At 43.1% G+C, this 21763-nt stretch overlaps 1 protein-coding gene across 2 annotated transcripts; it reads right to left on the reverse strand.

The window, feature by feature from the left end:
* On the reverse strand, nucleotides 1-20958 carry creb3l2 (cAMP responsive element binding protein 3-like 2). 2 transcript variants are annotated; one of them, XM_028400504.1, is made up of 12 exons: nucleotides 20577-20958; nucleotides 5542-5785; nucleotides 5246-5451; nucleotides 5078-5156; nucleotides 4714-4916; nucleotides 4462-4608; nucleotides 4297-4355; nucleotides 3980-4048; nucleotides 2975-3074; nucleotides 2667-2796; nucleotides 1681-1912; nucleotides 1-1356 (listed from the first exon to the last, which is right to left on the reverse strand). In XM_028400504.1, exons 1-12 carry the CDS (start codon nucleotides 20673-20675, stop codon nucleotides 1281-1283), a joined length of 1644 nt encoding a protein of 547 aa, XP_028256305.1. In that variant the 5' UTR covers nucleotides 20676-20958; the 3' UTR covers nucleotides 1-1280. The 2 variants fall into 2 exon arrangements, with proteins under 2 accessions (XP_028256305.1, XP_028256304.1); XM_028400503.1 differs by having other exon boundaries at nucleotides 5246-5454.
* Nucleotides 20959-21763: the final 805 nt, after the last annotated feature.

Here is a 21763-nt window from a genome sequence, read left to right on the forward strand (position 1 = left end):
TTTAGAGTTTCTCATTTATTAACAATGTATATTTACAAAAATAGATTTTTTTTTTCATTTCTGGGAAGAAATATTTTTGGCAGATGCTGAAAAAAAGCAGACAAAGAAATCTACAGAAAGCTACACATGAAGCAGGACAGTGAATTCTGTGGTTCCATTCCAAAATTTAATTCTGGATGCTCTTTTTAATTAAAGGAAATAGTTTTAGGAAATATATTTTCATACCCAGAGTACAGCTAATATCCCACCATGTCTACACAGTGCATTAGTTAGCTTATCTCGAGGAAAAGATGTTAGCTTGTGAAAGAAAACTGGCCTCAGCCATGGCGAAGGAAGTGAGTTAGCTAACAAGCTAATCATTTGCTTCACTCTGTTGACAGTCAGACTGTGACTGCACTCTCAATATGGCAACGATCATGTCACATCACAGCCTTTATGCTAAGCTAAGCTAACCAGCAGTGAGCTGTGGCTTCAGCTTCAGCTTTTGCAGCGCACTGAGTACAAAATATCGAGGTTCAACACAATCTGCTTAAGGCTGGACTTTAAAAGTTTCAGTCAATATCTGGAAATCAGAGATGTGATAAGCTAACCTAGAAACGTCCCAAATACGATGTTTATAGCTCTGAAATGACCATTATGCTGCGTTAAACCTCAACATCTAAAATATTTGTTTAGACACTTTCCAAATGAGCACAGGAACCTAAAGCTAAGCCCTCAAATGCATTTATCTTCAAAAAAATTAATAATATATAAAAGAGTACAATAAAATAAAAACACAAATAAACAGTATGAACACAAGTATCACGATGGGATGTATGCATTACTGGAATGAAATAAAAACATTATATAACTACAAAGAGCAATAATTCTTTTTGAAAAAGAAACCAAATAAAAAGGTTTCTATAAATACAGAGGCCCTCTTCAGTGTCCTGTAAAAAGCCTCACATGTCATATTTTAATATCATTTTCACTGGAACACACCGCTGTGGGAATCGTCTCAGCGGCTCCAGCTGGTTCAATTAAAAGAACTACGACGGCGAGTTGACTCGTGAAAAAACTACTCAGTGCAACTTTACTTCAGAAACTGAGGCATCCAGTGCCTCTTTGTTATCATCTCTAATATCACAGTGTATCTGATTAAGCAGAGCTGGCATTAACAAAAATGACAGCAGTGGGTATGAGGTTTGCTCCAGGACACTGAACCACACTCCAGAAAAGGGGTGATATAGGATAGAGAGGTCAAAGGTCATGATGGGGTGGAAGGGGAAGGGGGGAGGATCTCAGGAGGTCTCATTGACTGTTCGCTCCAGCTCTATTACTTTACTCCCGCTCTCATTTGACCTCTGCTCCAGAGACCTGAGAGACAAAAGACAGAGAAGAGCAGAAGAGTTATTAAATATTTGCCAGATATCATCAGAAAATCAGAATATTTATGTGACAGATTTTAGGACTTTGTAATAAATTAAAGAAATGTGTGTTGCAGTTCCATGAGTGGCCACTTGAGGCTGACTCAGAAAGTGACATATACACAGACCTCAGTGTTAAAATGTCCAACGATACAGCAGAAACATTTATAGAAGACGGCAGTTGCAGACACTCTTCTTCTGCTCAATCCCAATAATTAAAGTATTATTCTGTGTGTGTGTGTGTGTGTGCGCGCATGTGTGTGTGTGTCCTCACCTGTGCAGGTCAAGCAGCAGGTTTTTTTGTGTCTGTGTATCATTGCTATTATTCCTGAACGGTGGGTGTGTTTCCACCCTGCTGGGCTCCGCCCCAAGTTTCTGCTGCTCTGAGTGACGCCACGCTGCCATGACGACGGCTGGCGTGTCCTCCCATTGGTCAGGATATTCACCACCCAGACCGAGAAGGTGAGGCTGCTCGTCTTCAATGGATAACAGACTCCTGGATTTAACTAAAAGAACAAAGACTGTGTGACTCTTTAAGAAGAAAGTAAAGTTTTAAATAAAAGTATAAGTTCTTAGATATTCAGCATAGAAGTTCTACACTCACTCAGACACACCGCAGCTAACCCACACTTCATAACATCAGAGTACCACATGTTACTGTAAACAGTTCAGCTTGTCTGTCTGTGTGTGGGAGAGCAAACTGAATTTGATTGTTTAGAAAAATTATATCTGGTTTCTATTACAAAAGTAATTGTGTGTGTGTGTGTGTGTGTGTGTGTGTGTGTGTGTGTGTGTGTGTAGGAGGTAGTAGAGAGGATGTAGTGAAAGGTCAACTCCTCTAATCAGTCTCTGTGGCTGTTATTGCAGTGCTGTAGGTGGAATCTGATTAGTGATGTTATAATGGACCTCTGCAGGTTTATAGCTGGGAACGGAAGCAGCGGGGCACGTCAGTTAAACCGAAAACTCTCCCTTTACCCTTACTGCTACATGCACAGATCAATTTATGCATGTAGAGCAGGTTGCATGGCCTCTTGGCAGCACATGAATCTTGCAGCCTGTTTTGTGCTCTTTTAGCTCTGTTTTGGTCTACTCCATTTCCTGACAAAAATGTTTTAAAACCATGTCTGTTTGGTGGTAGTTTTTCTCAGGAAACACAACACTGCAGCTGAAAATGTAAAACAACAAGCTGGCATCCTAAACTGCAGTCACGTGAGAATTCCAGCAATTCCACTGAAGGTATGAATGAATGAGCGCGTCTACCTGTGGCTGTGTAGGACTCTTTGACAGGCAGCTGTTTGGAGGCGAGGCCTGTTTCAGTGATGGTGGAGCAAGGAGTGAGACTGCTGGGAAAAAAACTCCCCAAAAACAGAGCAAAGCACAACACCACCACCTGCAGAGAGACAAAACCAAAGAAGAAGAGGACAGACAGAGACAGAGAGAGAGGGGTTAATAAATTATGACAAAATGTTAAGCTGCTAATGAATGATGGGAGCAGATGTGTCCAATTCAATATTTTAATCAATGTTTCACAACATCCACACACACACACACACACACACATCAAGTACCATCAAGCAGGATGATGTCTGGGTACCAGCCACCCTGCAGGACTTGGGGACTTTTCCTGCTACTACTGCCTGCAGAGACTGAAGCTGCTGTAGCAGAGACCTGAAGAGGAACAGACACAGACGTGTGAGACACACACTCATATTGTAGTGCAGTATGTATTATATATGTGCAAAACATGGAAAGAGTGACGAGAAGAAGAAACATTTCCACAGCTTAAAACAGTGCTATGTATTTTCTATGACTTTCTGGGATAATTTTGTGTTTACTTCATTAAACAAACAACTAAACTCTCTCCACACACACACACATACACGGAAGTACAATGTCCAGGTGCAGCAGCCCACATACACACAACTGGCTCAATTAACTTTTCAACAGTGACGACAAAGCCCACTTTAACCACTGAGTGCAAGATGAGACCCAAAACAGCTGTGGTCCAGTCAGCTACACTTAACACACTTAACTGACTGGATGCACCAAACACACACACACAGTTCACCCAGGCATGACGATCACAAACAACACCATCTATTTGATGCTGCTTGTGCGTTTTACATTAAAATAGCTTCATGATTATGCATGGCTGCTAAATTGCAGCTGAACACGTCCACTGGGAGCTTTTCATTCAGCTTTATTTGCAGATAATAAAACTGAGTCAGTGTTTCCCCACTAAGCTGCACACGCGGAATAAAAATCAAACTTTTGGGAGTTAAAAGAGAAAACCCCACAGGATGTGTCGCTACCAGGGATCCATTCAGGGAGCGCTATATTTAGGTCTGAGTGTTTTGATAGATTGTCTCTATCGATAAGGGTTTGCGACTGACGGGAGTCAAACTCATTTGACAGATGTTCAATCTATAAAGAGCTCCTGTCATTCCCAAAAAATTGTACTTTAAAATGTGGCTGTTAGCAGGTCAAAGTCTAGATTTGATGACTTATGGGTCTAAAATGTGTCTTTAATCACTCAGACGTGGCCTGTGTGAGCATGTGTGTATTGTTCTTACTTGTTTGTGCACTCCAGAGTCTCCACCTTCCTGCGTAGCTCATTGTTTTCATTGGAGCAGGTCTCCACCCTGTGGTCAGACAGCAGTACTGCAGGGTCAGTGTTTCACACTCGAACTTACAGTATCAGGTTTTAATCACTGCATGTTCTGCAGTTTCTTTGATCATGTAATTCTGCACACAATAATAATGCTGACAGTGTGCATGGTTACACAGGAGATTAAAGGGTTTACTGCTTTTTCTGTAGAGCTGCAGGAAAGTTAAGTTAAGACAAAAACTTGTTTGTGAAGTAAAATACTACAGAAGGAGGAGGACCTACTTTTTCTCCAGAGCATCCATGTACTCCTTCTTCTTCCTGCGACTTTCTTGAGCTGAAATCTAAGGAAACAAACATCATTTCTAACTTTTTAAAACATGCTTTCTTCCATAATTTTGTGTTAGTACATTATTATATTTTGAACTCAGTCCTGTCACTGGTTTATACCTTGTTCTTGATCTTCCTGCGGATCTTCTTCAGCGCCTTCTCCTCCGCTTTGGTGAGCGGTAGCTTGGTGGGGACCGGGTAACCTTCAGCCACCAGTGTGCGGCGCTCCTCCTCTGTCAGGATTAGAGGTCCTGAACCCTGCAGCTTCTGCAGAAAAAGTGAGGAATGTGAACTTTATTCAGTCAAAATATCAAAATTATATATATATATATATATATATATATATATATATATATATAATGGAATCCTTACATGGGGTGCAGTGAGCAGAGGGGAATTAGACAATGAGGAGGCCGCCCGGGGTGACACTTTCAGGCTGGCCTGGGATGGAGGGGGGCTGGTGGGAGAGGTGGGACAGGAAAGACCGGGTGGGCCATGGACAGGGCTCTGGCTGCCCTCAGAGTCACTGCCGTGGGAGCTGGGAGGAGTGGGAGGCATCTGCAGAGATTCCAGGCCTGAAATGACAGAGTTAGCTCAGTTAGCTTAGCATGTTTGAACTTGAAGGCAGAAAAGCATTGAGCAGAAATAAGGAAAGGAACATATCAACTCATGACATCTATCTGATATTTTTAAGGCAAAAATGGCCAGCAGGGGTCCTCATAGCACCAGGTCTGACCTTTTGGTGACAGGTTAAGGAACTGGTCCACCTCATGAGGCTCCAGTTTGATCTGAGGGATGATATTTTCCTCCTTCACCTGTAAACACACACACAGACATGCACAGGATGAATCAAGGCAGACACACCACAAGCGTCCCTTTTAATGACGTCTCCCTCGTCTCCCACCTTGATGCCTTTGCCCTGGTTGCCGCTGACTGTAGTCTGAGCTGAGGTGCTGGCAGGGGCCACAGCAGGGCTCTCCGGTGCCTGGGACACCTCGTTGGAGGTCAGAGAGAGGGAGAGGGTGGGGAGGAGAGCAGGTGTGTCACACAGGAGATCCTCCATGATTTCCTCCTGCTCCATAGGCCACTCGGATGAATCTCCATCTGACTCTGCTGCAACAGAGACAACGTGAACTCACACCGGTGTGAAGTAAAAACACGTAATCTTTAAAGTGGATAATTGGTCTGTTTGTGTCTCACCGGCTTCACTGCCCGGCTCTCCGGTCAGGTGCGACAGGGGCGACTGGGGTCTGCTGTCCCCACACAATGAGTAGCTGTGTTCAGCGGTGATGTGTGGGGGAAGTGGAGAAGACGGGGACAGGTCACTGCCATCTTCACCCTCCATGGCTTCCACTCCACTTCTCCCCCCAGACAGAAAGGGGTCGCTAAGCAGCTGACCCAGCAAGGCATCCTGGGAGAGGTCATCTAGGAGCTCGGAGAAGTGCTACAGAGAGAGGAGAGAGGACTTTCAAGGCAAGATCCCACCAGCGCCGAGGCCACATGCAGGAGGCAGACAGATAATTATAAAAAGCTGCATCATAAAGAAGTCTGTGACGCCCCGCCTGTAATTACTGACTGTTAAATTCTTTATTGCCACCTTTCCTTGAAGTTCTCCCCTCAGGGAGGACTGAAGCAACTAATCAAAAACTTTAACTTAACCCCCACAATCAGCGTTTCTCTTTATGTGAGTGTGAATCTCAGTGTGGTGACACATTTATAAAACACACACACAGTTAACAGACAAACTCCTCTTCCTCCCCTCCTTTCTTCTCTCCTCCTTCAAATTCCTTTATCCCGCATCTCTCAACCAGCTGAGTGCAGCTTTGCCTCCATGTTCAGGTGTTATGACTGACATAAACAAAGAGCAGCCAAAGCAAAAGCCCTTCTGTGATAACGCATTGATACATATCTCTTAAAACAGACTTCACTCTGAGGGGTTTTCAAAGAAAACTTGCAGAACACACCTGAAAATAAGCTTCATAAGCCATGAAAAATCACTTAAATCCTTGTCAATAAATGGTCTGGTCTGCAAAGTATCAGAAAAAATTGGACAAATGCATCTTCAAAGGTCCAAAAATATTCAGCTTACAGCAACATAAAATGAGAAAAGTCTCTCATTTCTGAGTTTTTAATTGACTAATCAAGTAGATATTTTTAGTCAAATACTTTTTTTGCTCTTAAATTAATCCTGTGTTACATTGAGATCTAAAATTGTCTGTATCTCAGCCTCTAAAGTATCATTTTTGTACCTACTAACATATTTTTCCACATCTACTCTGACAAATATGTGGCGTTCAAGTAAAAACTACAGTTTTTCCAGTGCTGCTCAGATATGAACTCTTTGCTCCGAAAGGATGTGATGCAACTTTCTGATGCAACAGGCAGGATGGAAAGAAGGTTTCCAAAAGAAACTTCAGCCATGTGGGACTTTAGCCAGACAGAGGGGCGCACACTGCTTCAGACGGACGTGGAGTTGAAGACGAGTGAAAAGAAAAATCAACACTTTTGCTATGTAACAGCAGACAAAATAACATATGATCCCCGAAAGAGCAGAAAGATGCATAAAGAGAGAGTGAAATCAAGATGGAGGAAACAGGAGGAGGGCGGCCAAGCATGTGGCTTCGATTACAGTCTGAGAAAAAGAGAGAGAGACTTTTCTCTCTCAGTGAAATGACCTCTTCACTGCATCAACACACAGCACACTCCTGCAGCTGTATGCTGCCCTATATGGCCTGTCTTCAGGCCTCAGTGTGTGTGTGTGTGTGTGTGTGTGTATGTGTGCAAAGCAAACACTGACGGCATACCGAGAATCTATTCAAGAGGGAAGACAAATATTTACACACTTATCCACCAGTGAATCCATTACAACAACCATCAGCGTGAACGCAGCCCATAATATAAATGTATATTACAGTGTGTGTGTGTGTGTGTGTGTGTGTGTGCACGTGTGTGCTAAATCCCTTTCACTGCAGGCAAACATTTACAGTAGTTTATAACACTTTCCTCCCCCCCAGTGTCTCCTGGCAACGACATCTGCACGGCCACAGAGCTCCATCTTCACCTTGTGAAAGCTGAGAAACACTGGTGGAAGAAACTGATCAGTATATGTTGGCCTACACTGGTTCATATCAATAAGTATCATCATGACAGCAGGAGAAAAACAAGAAAAAGGGTGTAGTTCAGGGAGGAGTAATGATATGTTTTATGGGATCAGATTTGGAAATTCTGACACCACCCTTTTCTCTGTTTTAGAACGCTGCAGAAAACATCTATCAATCAAATTTTAAATCAAAATAAACTAATTATTCTCCCAACATGAGGACACAGATGGGTTTAAATCCTTGTCTTGTTTAAGAACAGGAAATGGGAGAGGTCCAACTCCGCCTGCATGAAAACAGGACCACACCAAAAGCCACATAGTGAGGCTGTATAGGCTCCCTGTCATTTCTGCAGTGTGTGGTTGTGGTTGTATGTGAGAGAAGTGATGCCGGCCGGGCTGTAGGATCGGTCACCGGCCGGGTGTAACTCATCAAACACATGCATACACACAACAGTAACTCCTTTGTCTGAGAGAGAGAGAGAGGTGTTATTTAGGGCTGGCTGTAACTCGACACCCTCCAGCTGGGAACCATCCACCAAGCTGATGACTAAATGGGAAAACTGGGATTTTAAACAGAGAAGTAGGGCAAGAATCAGTAGGTCAGGAACTACTCTGAGGGAGCAGCAGTTATAACAATGAGGCTATTTTGATGTTTTTTTCTGCATGAACATGTAGTGAACACTGCTGAAAGTGCAGATTATAATCTTTTAATTGGAGTCACAGTGAATTTGTGGATGAAGGAGGAAACGCAGGCTGATTATCACTGCAGCTCTGCTGAAATGTGTCGGAAATCTTGTGTCACGCATAGACATGAGACGAGAGACGGCCCTTTGAGAAGCTGATTGTAATCAAATCAGAGGAATTCTGATGGAGTGAAAACTTCAAACTGGGTCAGAGAGACCTGTTGAACACCGAGTCTGGATCTGAGCTAAGAAACTGCAAAAAATAAAGATAAAACACGACAATCAACTCAATACCTTCAGCTTAGCCTTTACACAACTTTTGTGTGTTAGCATGTAAGTTCCAACAGAGTCCTTTAACACATGAAGAAAATTCTCGGACTAAGCAGATGTTACTGAAGGGCAGCACATGATAAGACTCAACAGTAAAAGCCTCGACAGCTGTTCAGGTCACTCGTTAGCGGCTAAATTAGCGGTGTCCAAGTGGGGGAAAAGGAATGCACTTCCAGGTCTGTAATTCTCCTCAGAAGTAGGATGTGTGTCTGTTTTAACCCTTAATGAGCTGAACTCTAAGGACCGCAGGTACAAAGAGGAAAGTTTGATGATGTAACAGGTAAAAGCCAAACCAGATGTGAAAAGAATACGCACACACACAGACACACACACATGGGTCTCATCTCCCTCCACGGAGTGTGTGTGCCTTGGGCGCATCTGTGTGTACTTCTGCTGATGACACAACTTCACACACCAATAAAACAAACACACGTGAACGTATATCAGAGCAAACTGAGTGAGTCATTAGTTTGCTTTTGGACACATTACAACACGTGTCTAATTATAAGCAGATTAATGTCTGAACTTTGACCTGCCAGTCACATAATCTGAGTTGTGCTGAGTTGTTTCTTTGCATCGATAACGCTCACTTAATGCTTTATAACTTCTCATGTAAACATCACAGGACTGTTGTCGGTGCCTTATTTTAAATATTGCAACAACCTTGAAACTTTTAACTATTCTATAAATTAAACATGACATTATCAAATACCTTTTCACCATATTGAGACGTGTGAAGGTGGAAGCGGCCTTTCTTAAGACGAAAAACAAAACTGGTCCTCTAAATGGCAGCAATGTTTGATAAGAACACAAAAGAGGAAGAAAAGGCCTCTCCCTCTTCCTCCTGACCTTAGTTTCCCATAAAATCCTTTTTCTCCACATTCTAATCTCATCGCTGTAACCCTTTGGCCAAATTCCTAAAATAATGAAGATCAGAGAGCTGAGCACGACATTTGCATTTTGCTGTGCTATAGTTGCGTTTTTAGCATGGTTAGCCTTCACTCCTGTAGCTGGAGGCCAAAGCACCAGCTGGAATGCTAACAATGTGTGCAATCTGTTTAAACACTTAGCTCAAGTGCTTTATCTGCAGAGCAGCAGTGATTCCTTCATAGCCTCTAAATACAACCTTTAATACCTGTCGGCGTTTTCAGGTGCAGTTTACAGAGATAAATCCGGGTCTGAATGTGTGCACGGTTTAGTTTTTTTTTTGTTTTAATACGTGGTTCAGTTTGTCGAGACCGGCGTCTCAGCAAACTTCTTCATGGTGATGATTCCTGCCTTCACCCACTCAGAGCACATCCTGAGCATACAGTTTATCACCTGTATGCTCAGCTGGTCAGTCTTACTTCCTACACTCATGCAACATGTGAAGGCTCAGCTACACTTAGCATGTTGTGGCTCACATCAAAAGTATTTTGTCTCATCATCGATATTATACTTATAACCTGAACCAACATAAGCAGTGCAGCAGAAAAATCCTTAAAATAACATTATATAACTGTCATGTTTAACAGGCCCATTAATCACTCCGATTTGAGGCTGGAGGCTCGTCCTTTGTCTTAGCTGTGGCATTCATGCAGTGTGTGAGCAGAACAAGACGAATCACAGACCTTCAGCTATCAGGGTGTTATCTGGAGGGGAGACGGCAGGAGCCAAGGACGGCGCTTTATGTGTGGGGACCATCATTCTGAAACAACAGCTAAGAGTCTGACACAAAACAAGCAAGAAAAAAGTCCCAGAGTTCCACCAGTTGAGAGTCCTGATTCGTCTTTACATGCAGTCTTATCCAACCCAATAACGAGGCCAAATGACCTCGCATAATAAAAACGTCCTCATTCCACAGGAGACTTGAGCTGGTTCTCACAAGGATAAGACTACAACAGACACTCCCTGAATGACCCAGATTTTTGACATGGATTCCAGCTTCTGTTGCCAAAACCAGCAAATGAAGGATGCCCTGAGAACACCAGCAGGATCAGGAATCTAAACCATTAAAGATGAACATACTCTGTACGATGTGAGGCAGTTTTTGAGCCAAAAGAGAGGTTCAGCCTCATCTTATGTTTGCCTGAAGACCATGCTCTGAATGGCCACAGGAAGCTCAGATGTGTGAGAAGTTTTTTTCAGTTCAGATCAGTAGCCTTGACCCTTACGGTGTCTGTGTTGCCATAGTGACAAGATACTTGTGGACAAAAACATATGGAGACCAGGCTGGTCAAGCAGTGGCAACAGCATTCCTGCATCTTTGACGTCTCCTCTTCTTCTCTTGTGGACAAAAACATATGGAGACCAGGCTGGGCAGCAGTGGCTCAGTGGTATAGCAGGGTTGTCCAATAACCAGAAGGTTGGTGGTTCAATCCCAACTCCTCCCTAGTCACTGCTGTGTGTCCTTGGGCAAGGCACTTTACCCGCATAACCTCCAGTGTACTCACTGGTGTATGCCACTCTTTGCTGGGCTGCCTTAAGCAATTTAATAAAGGTTTCTTTCTTTCGTTCTTATAATAATAACCATGCACTGGTCTTATATAGTGTTTTTTTGCTGGGCGCTCAAAGCCCATTTCCTTCACACCACATTTACAGTGGTGAACTACACACGCTTCCCAGGAGGAGACTGATGGAGACGTGGCTGCCAATGTGCACCCACGGCCTCTTTGACCACCACTGATTCATTCATACACATTCACACACCGCAATGTGGGTACAATTGGACACATGACAACGTGGCAGGAATACGCAGGGTTTCCGGCCAACCTAAAATGCCAACTTTTGAGGTCAATGGACACAAAAAGAATCAATTTAATGTCTGAAGAAGAAATCTGTCACTCAAACATGAGTTCATACATGAAAGACAATATTTCTGCTCCTACACACATAGCAGCATCTGCACTCACACCACCACACATCAGGCTGTGACGGGGTGGGGTGTGATGGTTAACGGATGTAAACAGCAGGATGTGAGAGAGAATAACAGTAGGCGTGATGACCAGCCGAGTTCAGAGTGTTTACTCTCCACCCACAGGGGAGGACAGGAGCACACACAGACACACACACACACACACATACACAGACACACACACAAAATGCCAGAAAGTGATAAAAGTCACAGCAGCTCCATTATGAGCCAGCTTGCAGACCCAAGCATCCATTTCCTATTTAACAGGGCGGCCTGTGTGCTCTCATTAATGTTTCACACTGAACTAAGAGGAAGCCTTAATGTCAATGTGGAATCAAAAGGAAAAAGTTCAGAGAGGGGAAAACATCCCGAGTCAAAGTTCAGACCTATGACTCAGCCATTATCAGAGCTGCCAGGCTGATATTTAAAGTGCACAATGTGTGTGAAACACTGAGGCAACACAAACAGACCCACAAGATGAGAAAATGGAAAACATGTCCCCTTCTCTGTCTCTGGGTCCCCCTTCTTGTAAAATCCCACCCCCACCCCCATCCTGCCTGTCTCCTGGAGCTTCCTAAAGGTTTCAACACCCACACACACACAGCACACACACAAAGTAACGCAAAGTTTCCAGTCTGGCTCTGTCATGCTGACCCACAACCCCCCCTCCCCTTCCCTTCCAGATGTTACACAACCAGGGTTCCAGGCTGTACTATCAACCTGCTTATATACCAACATTTAATAAGTCCCACACAAAGACCAACAATAATACTGCATTAGACTAATAACACTTTTAGAAAGTCATCATATTTTCACCCAGTCATCCACGCCGCAGCTTAAAACAGTCCCCAACAAACACACCACTACTTCCTGGATGACTAATGTCTGCTAAAAAGCCACAGTGTCCAGCTGGTTCAGGAAATTCTTGGGTCTACTGCAATCATGACTGAAATAGAGAGAAAGAAACACAACCCCCTCAAAAACCACGACTGGTTGTTCACAATCAAACAAATAAGAAGTTTCTGAGTCTGAAGATATTTACTACTGCTCTCTGTCACATGCTAACCTGCTAACAGTAGTACTGCTAGAAAAAGTAGAGTGGTAGTTTAAAAACAGGCGTAAATACGTCTGGTTCGTCTACCACAACCTTTTCCAGGGCTTAGTAGGTAAACTTATGTGAAAACAAAAGTGAAGCATTTAAGAAGCTTTTAAGAGACATAAAACAAAGCAAAAGGTGGACAGTCTGTTGGGTGAAGGTTGCAGCCATCCACCCCTCCACCTCCATCTGTGGTGGCCTTTATACCCAGATTACAGCAGATGTGTCAAAAGGTGACAGTATGTCTGTCTGTTAGCCAACACAGAGTGCAGGTCCACGAAGCCAGAAAAAATTGTTTACATCTGCTGTGGATGTGTGTGTGTGTTATTACTGTATGATGGTCTATAATGCAGGACAAAATACTAACAAAGGATCAAAGTGCGGTGTGACCCTATTTACGACAAAGACAAGCACAGCTGTGTTCAGGTCATCCTGCTCCTCTGTGCTGGTTAAAAACTGGGTCAACACACACTTGAATAACTTTTTCCAGCTCTGCTAATACTGACCATTACACACACACGTCTAAACTCTGAACTCCTTCACCACTCCTCCTCCTCAAGCACACACACAACCTTCTTTTTATGTTTCTTTCACTCCAGTAATCACATCAGAGCAGCTCAGTGCTGAAGTGAGCAGGTTTAAAGTGTTATTGGCAGCTAAGCTTGGTGTATCTCTCTTCTCTGATGTAGTTCTTTGTGCTTAAGTAGTTGTTTGCTACAACAACACCCCCCCCTTTCATAGCATGTGTTGCTCTTGGATACTGAGTTAAATGTGGGTCAGTGCTGAGACTTGCTGAGGACCCCATAGCGAGTTCCTTAATCCAGAAAGGCAAACACTCAGGCAAACTTGTTCGGGCGCGTCGCTGATCTTAATTCCTCGGTTAGCAAAGGCTGAGGCGGATGCTTAAATGTCAAGGCACACACACACACACACACGCTGAACTTTGCATAGGTGAGCAAGCCTTTTCCGATGTTGGCTTAAAAACACAGCTGCAGGTCTACATTCTGTATCAACAGAAGAAGAACAAAAACACACCAACACCTAGCTTTTGTCTTCTACTGTTAACCAACCCTGTTCTTAGACCCTGTTCACACTGGGAAAATCAATCCGGCTAGAGCGGGATTCGGGCTCAAATGTGGCTCAGGTCTGAACACAAATGCGGCTAGTGAATCCAGCTAGCGACGTCATACCTTCGGTTCACGGGGACAGAGTCCGGGTCGCATACAAAAGCTGCATGTAAACAACCGTCGAACTTCAATCCGGATTCGATCCCACTCTAGCTGGATTGACTTTCTCCAGTGTGAACGGGGCCCTGGTGGCCCTATGTTCAGGCCTGGACTATGAGCCCAGGTTACATAAGTGATGATGCGTTTGGTGCATCAGAAGATCCCGTCATCCTATTTCAAGACTGGCCCGAAGTTGAGCTGTGTGCTGCTCAGCGTGATGTGTCTACACTGTAACTGGAACCACATCTGTTACAACCAAGTCCAACAAACCAATGAAAGATTATTCTGTGCATCATAAACAAAATGATTGGGAATCTTTTTACAGCAATTCACTTTATCATTTTTTGTTTTGCAGAAAAATCATAAACCTCTGTTTGTGTGAACTGTTTGTGTGATGTTAACATAGAAAAATGAAAGAAATCAATGGTAGAAATTCAGACAGTCAGGAAAGAGAAGCAGGGAGGAGAAGCAGCAGAGACGTTTCTGGTATTTTGGACAGGAGGTAACTTGTCCCGTTTCTCAGCAGCTCACCCCGAAGGAGCGACTGAAGGATGAGGAGGAGGAGGAGTGGGAGGCTAACCAGACAACAGAGGGAGAGGTCTTAAACGGAGACTTAGACTGAACCGTTTAAACCTCATGAGCTACACAATAAAACACATAAAGACTGACTGCTTCTCCTGCTGTCTAATAAGCAGTTTAGGGGCTTTGGTGTTTAATACCTCAAAAAGTGGGGCTTATGCAGAAAGTCTGCCAGATTCAGTTGATTCTACAGCTTTCATGTTTATAATTCCTTCAGTATGTCTTGAAAAAGACATTTAAGAGACAAAAAAGATCATGAAGGAGACAGAGGAGTGACCCGAGTTAACTACAGCGTTCATTTAAAGGCTGAGTGTTCAAACCACTCAGAGGGACTTCGAACCCACATTCTGCTAACCACACACGCAGCCTTTCAAAACCTTTCATGGTGCAACAGAGAAGACAGAAAGAGACGGACAGAAACAGGCAGACCCATGGATAAATTTAGCTTCGCCTCAGAGAGCGAAGGCTCCTCTGGATTTAACATAATGATCCCCTCACACACTGATTACTACCTTCGCTGTGCTCTCGAATGGCCGCCTGCCTGCAGCGAGCTGACGCCTGAGTCCGCTTTCAAAGACAAGCGTAAAGTTGCATCAGATTTGACAGAGAGAACATGTCTGTCACATTGTCCATGTGCACCACATTTAAAAAATACAAATGCTCCAACAGACTCAATTCTGAATTTCCAACATGTCATAGTCCGCATTTGTCCTGCTATGCATCATGCTAACTTACCAGCGGCAGGAAACTCCTGCTCAAGCCTCATTCACTTTGATATATCATGCTAGTAATTATGCTATCTGATACCAGTCTAAGCTAGCCAGACACAAGCTAGAAAATGTTGCTAATGCATCACAACCATCTACAGTTAGTAGGTATTAAGCATCATGACACACAAGAACACGTGTAAGATACTTGAGGCAGATGCTAACTGTTAGCTAAATGAAGCTACAAATCAACAGAACTATCTAGTAGCAACCTTATCATCATTGCTAGCCCTGTACATCATCTTCCTGAGCAACACCTCCAACATATTTTCTGGTTTCAGTTGTCAAATTGCTTTTATTGGTCATATCCATTTATTTTCTACTACATACGAAGAAGTGCAGTTTGTCTCCATCCATGTGAATGTGCTTAACTTATCTGTACTTTGCACAGGCCTATGTCTAAACGTGTGGCTTCCATTCATTCAACAAAGTCTTTATTGTTTTAAGGACGACCTGAAGATCCGGCACCACACCCGCAGTAATAACACTTCGTGATCATACTGAGCCTAAACCTGACACACACACACACACACACACAGAGGCTGAAACGTGTGTTTTGACCTTTGACTTGCAGTAAAATGTGGCTGTGGTGTAGTGTTATCTTTCAGTTACTCTAAGATTAAAATGTGTGTGTGTGTGTGTGTGTGTGTGTGTGTGTGTCCTGAATGACCATCTCTCCCTGCACACTGACACTCATGTTACAGCAGACACACGGACCATTCAGAGGGACACAGAGCGAGCAGGATGCCATGCCCCGATGGAGAACAGGCTCTGCACTGTGAACGTCAAGCTGTTCACCCACAGCTCTCTGAGTGTGTGTCCATAAAATAACTCCGACCTGAGTGTGTGCTGCGTCATCACCAACACACAGCGTATTAATAAGGAGGCTGGATTACAGCTGGTGTTGTATTCGCAGACAGCAGTGAGTGTTGATCTGTATGTTTGTTATATAAGCACACTTGGAAAGCCCGGGAGCATGTGCAGAGCAAATACACTTTTTCACTTATGCAGTGAGGACAACATGTGCTCAGCAGCAGGCCGACAGCTGAAAGTTTGTGCAAGTCAGTCCAACCCTCTCTGTCTTTTTCCTGAAGACAGGCTGGATGTCCTCCACTTTATTTGTCAAGTTTCTAACATTAGATGCTGCACGTCCCTGTTTCCAGCCGTGCATTATGAAGCTTTGTCAGCACTTCTTCATTGGCTCGTGAGTTTCTTTGTGGCCTCATATCTATTGACACACAGTTTTTTTCTGGTTCCTTTTGCAATGTTTTGTGATGGTTTCAGACTCATTTGTCTCTTTGAAGCAGCTGGTTTGTAAATTATGGTCTCTTTGTTATCATTTGTAGCCTCTCTGTTGTTTTATGTTACAAATATTGTTCGGCCTCACTTCAAAGAGGGGCTCTGAACAAGGAAACCACTGACAAACCACTGACTGACACTGAAATAAGGCGACATCTCACTATTTACAAACGGTTATTTTGAGATCTTTAGGCACATTGTTTTGGTTTTTCGGCCATCCAAGTTTCATCATTTCTTGATTATAGTAAATATGACTAATTTAGCATTTTAGCAGCTAAAAAGCTGAATATTTCCCCCAGGAGTGACAAAAACAGCAAAAAGAAGATCAGGAGGAGGAGTCTGCTGGATGTTTCATGTGACAGACATTCTGTATTCTAAATGAAAGACTCATTTCAGAGATGAGCAGGTCTAGAATGGAAAGGAGATTTGACTGATTGCTTTCACCTCCTGCTTCACGTGTTTGCCTTAAATAGATCTACACACCTTCTCTTCTTGCGTCAGTAAAGCACTGTCACGCTGTCACAGCTGAGTTGAGATAAATGAAAGTTACACCTTCACTCTCATTCCAGTGTTGTTACTACACTCAACAAAAATATAAACGCAACACTTTTGTTTTTGCTCCCATGTTTCATGAGATGGACTTGAAGATCTAAACTTCATTCCAGATACACAATATTACCATTCCTCTCAAACATTGTTCACAAATCTGTCTAAATGTGTGATAGTGAGCACTTCTGCTTTGCTGAGATAATCCATCCCACCTCACAGGTGTGCCACATCAAGATGCTGATCTGACATCATGATTAGTGCACAGGTGTACCTTAAACTGCCCACAATAAAAGGCCACCCTGAAATGTGCATTTTGTTTCTGCTTTATTGGCGGTCTGGGGACTCAGAACCAGTCAGTATCTGGTGTGACCACCATTTGCCTCATGCAGTGCAACACATCTTCTTCGCATAGAGTTTATCAGATTGTCTATTGTGGCCTGTGGAATGTTGGTCCACTCCTCTTCAATGGCTGTGCGAAGTTGCTGGATATTAGTGGGAACTGGTGCACGCTGTCGTATACACCGGTCAAGCACATCCCAAACATGTTCAATGGGTGACATGTCCGGTGAGTATGCTGGCCATGCAAGAACTGGGACATTTTCAGCTTCCAAGAATTGTGTACAGATCCTTGCAACATGGGGCCGTGCATTATCTTGCTGAAACATGAGGTGATGTTCATGGATGTATGGCACAACAATGGGCCTCAGGATCTCATCACGGTATCTCTGTGCATTCAAAATGCCATCAATAAAATGCACCTGTGTTCTTCGTCCATAACAGATGCCTGCCCATACCATGACCCCACCACCACCATGGGCCACTCGATCCACAACATTGACATCAGCAAAGCGCTCACCCACACGACGCCACACACGCTGTCTGCCATCTGCCCTGAACAATGTAAACCGAGATTCATCCGTGAAGAGAACACCTCTCCAACGTGCTAGACGCCATCGAATGTGAGCATTTGCCCACTCAAGTCTGTTACGGCGACGATCTGGAGTCAGGTTAAGACCCCGATGAGGACGACGAGCATGCAGTTGAGCTTCCCTGAGACGGTTTCTGACAGTTTGTGCAGAAATTGTTTGGTTATGCAAACCAATTGTTTCAGCAGCTGTCTGAGTGGCTGGTCTCAGACGATCTCGGAGGTGAACCTGCTGGATGTGGAGGTCCTGGGCTGGTGTGGTTACTCGTGGTCTGCGGTTGTGAGGCCGGTTGGATGTACTGCCATATTCTCTGAAACGCCTTTGGAGACGGCTTATGGTGGAGAAATGAACATTCAATGCATGAGCAACAGATCTGGTTGACATTCCTGCTGTCAGCATGCCAATTGCACGCTCCCTCAATGCTTGTGGCATCTGTGGCATTTTGCTGTGAGACAAAACTGCACATTTCAGGGTGGCCTTTTATTGTGGGCAGTTTGAGGTACACCTGTGCACTAATCATGATGTCAGATCAGCATCTTGATGTGGCACACCTGTGAGGTGGGATGGATTATCTCAGCAAAGCAGAAGTGCTCACTATCACACATTTAGACAGATTTGTGAACAATGTTTGAGAGGAATGGTAATATTGTGTATCTGGAATGAAGTTTAGATCTTCAAGTCCATCTCATGAAACATGGGAGCAAAAACAAAAGTGTTGCGTTTATATTTTTGTTGAGTGTATAAAACCTGAGAAACTCGATTTTGCTTTGACACGACAGAGACAGGAGGAGTCCGACTGTAGGAGGCTGAAGATGTGAATCCCACAAATGCCACTGGTGGAGAGGCTTTACATTGTTGTGAGGAATCCCAGCGTCAACGAACACCCCCCCCCCCCAACCCAGAGGAGAAAGTGAGACCCGACCCACGACCAGCAGGGAGAAACAAAGACTCCAGTCTGTTTCTCAGGCTGCCTCAGATTCAAACACTGCAGTCTTGTTGGCTTTCACATTCACACAACCCTCACACACACACACACACTATTCATGCTTCACTATATATACAGCAGCATCTTACCTCTAAACACAACCTGGTTTTTGTGCCCCTAAAACTGTGAAACAGTGATGTGACCCTTTATAGTGACAGGCTGTGTCCTTCCATGATCCGTCATGCAAAGACTTGTTAATTTGTCATCTATGCTAGCAGCTCTTTTGCAGTTGTTTATGCAGCTATAAATACATTGATGCTTTATAACAAGTATGCTCAGCCTGTCTTAGTATTTCCTATCACTGTCTCCTTACCTTACTTTGGTCTCTAGCTCCTGAGGAAGACTTCTGTCTCTTTAGCTAAAGAAACTTTAGACTTTTTAGCCATTTATCACAGTCAAGATTAACATCAAAGCCCAGAACAACCACCAGCACAGCAGCAGCTCCCTGGTGTAAATTGGTCTGCTGGTATTTATCAGGAATTGTAGCCTCGGGTCTTGTTTAAAGGAGCTACATTCACAGCTTGAACGCCCTCTGAAGTCTTTACCTGTCTGCCAGAGCTCGAGTGTGAGCGTGTCGTGGGGACAGATGTGAGGACTCAACAGTAAAGTTAGTTACAGTTACAGGAAGTCTCCAAAAAGTGAATGAAAGTCAAGGTAATGTCCTCACAAGTAGTGGAAACATGCCTGTGTGTGTGTGTGTGTGTGTGTGTGTGTGTGTTGTCTTAGGCTCATTCAGCCTTTGTGGTGTCTGATTCCCATCCTGAAAGCCAGCTGGATTTTTCTCTGTAAACTCAGTCTGTGCTCACACACACACACACACACACACACACAGAGGTCAGTCTCACTCTCTCCATCTCACACACTCTCCTCTTGGAGACATATGGCTGGAAGACACACTTTGAGTTACATAACTGAAGGCCTTTAAACGCAGGCTTCATCTGACTGACTGGAGTCAGTTCATACAGGTTAGCTTTATTTCTATACAACATATAGACTTTTAAAAAACTACAAATGTCCTTTTTAAGAGTGGTGGTGACATTGACCTCTTTATATCCTGAGATCAGTTCTACACTTCAGGTGACTTCAGACAAAGCTGTTGTAAGTCCCTTTTGGCTTTTTTCTTACATTTTATTATTATTATTATTATTATTATATAACTACTAAAAAACAAAGACACCTGTATCACTCCCCAGTGCTCAGATCCTTAGATATCATTCGCATTATTGATTATTGTCTCTGTATTTGTTCATAAATCAGATCCTTCACTTGCTGTGAGGGTCTAAACTCTGATAAACAGCCGAAGCTGCAGGACGATGGAACTTTTTTTAGCATCAAAAAGTTGCAAAGTTCTTTGATTATTCGGCAAAAAAAGCTCCACGTTTGTATTGTCACCTTTGTTTTTAATTTATGATCATCCTTTGTAAAGCTGCTTATTAGCATGTAGAGAAGTAAATAAAACATTTTATTCTAACGTAATAGTGATGTAAAGAGCTTCAAATTTGATCTGTAAGTACAATAAAGTAAAAAACAGGACAGAGAGAAGAGGAATATTTAAACTTCTGCAGCACAAACCTGCTGCATCCTGGACCACAAGGCTTAATTTGTGAATGGAGAGCAAGGTTACACACACACACACACACACACACACACACACACACACACTACCCTCCCCCTCCTTTTGCCTATTAATGCCTCATCAAAGCGAGATAAAGGTGATTATTCCCACTGAGTAGCTGCAGAGCTAATCAGCAGGCCCTGATCGATCACTCACAAGTCCTCCTCTTATTTGATCAATAACTTACATTGGTGGAGAGCACGCAGTCTATTTCCCCGGGCTCAGACAGCTCACTGAGGTTCCTGTCCCAGTGTAGGAACGGTTCGCTGCTGTCCAGGATCTCCATGGTTTCCTCCGCGCAGTTTTCTCCTCCAGCAGCTGCAGCAGTGAAGCTCAGAGCGGACAAACTGCAAAACTCCGACAGAAAACTTTCCAGCAAGTGGAGTCAGGAAGGAAGAGAGTCAGAGGCTCAGAGACGCGTCCAGCTGGGTCACACACGGAGAGCTGCGACTGTTACATTCAGACTCAGAGCTGATGTTGATGTTGATGTTGTTGTTTATCATCTCCCCTCTGGTTCAGGGTCCACAGACAGTTTTCTGCAGCCTGTCGGTCTTTTTCTTTCCCCTCACAGCCCAGACAGGAATGTGTGGGCGGAGTCACGCGCGCGCGCACACACACACACACACACAGCTGTATTAACAACTGGACTGTTAATATGATTAACATGTGATATAAAACTGTTTTATATTTATATTGACTGTAACACATAATCTATTATGGGTCGTATTTTCCAGCAACCTGTAGGAAAAGTTTCAAATTCTTACGTAGCGTTTCCTGTCTAGAATTTCAAATTAAAACACCTTTATTATTCTTGCAAAAGATAAAGACAGTAAATAGTCAAAAGCATATTAAATATCGCAACAGTATTTATTATGTATTAGTTATTTATCCTACATTAAATTTTTTTGTCAACTTCAATATTTATTGATCTCTTAATTATTAAATGAGGAGACATACATTAAAAAGCGTCTGTTTTTTATTTTTGTATGTCTTTTTATATATCTTATACTTCTAATATTTTTAGTAAATAATTATAATTGAAATGTGTATTGAAAAACTTAGTGGCTGTAAAGGGGCAAAGTCCTTTTTCATACAATAAAATTCTATTAAAAATTATTACATGCATGTCTTAATAAAGAATGAGTTACAACTAAAAGACTTTTAGATTTTTAAAAATATATATATATATATATAAATAAAACCTAATATAATATATATAATATATAAAATAAAATAAATATATATATATATATATAGGTTTTATTTTTAAATCTCAGTCACCTGTTTCCGGTCTCACGCTGTTTGTTGTCTCTTGAATGCACGGGTTTCTTTACAAACGTAAAGTCCCGCCCACATTCGAGTCTGACCAATCAG

Source organism: Parambassis ranga, chromosome 2 (genome assembly GCF_900634625.1).
Source record: "Parambassis ranga chromosome 2, fParRan2.1, whole genome shotgun sequence".
Lineage (NCBI taxonomy): Eukaryota > Metazoa > Chordata > Actinopteri > Ambassidae > Parambassis > Parambassis ranga.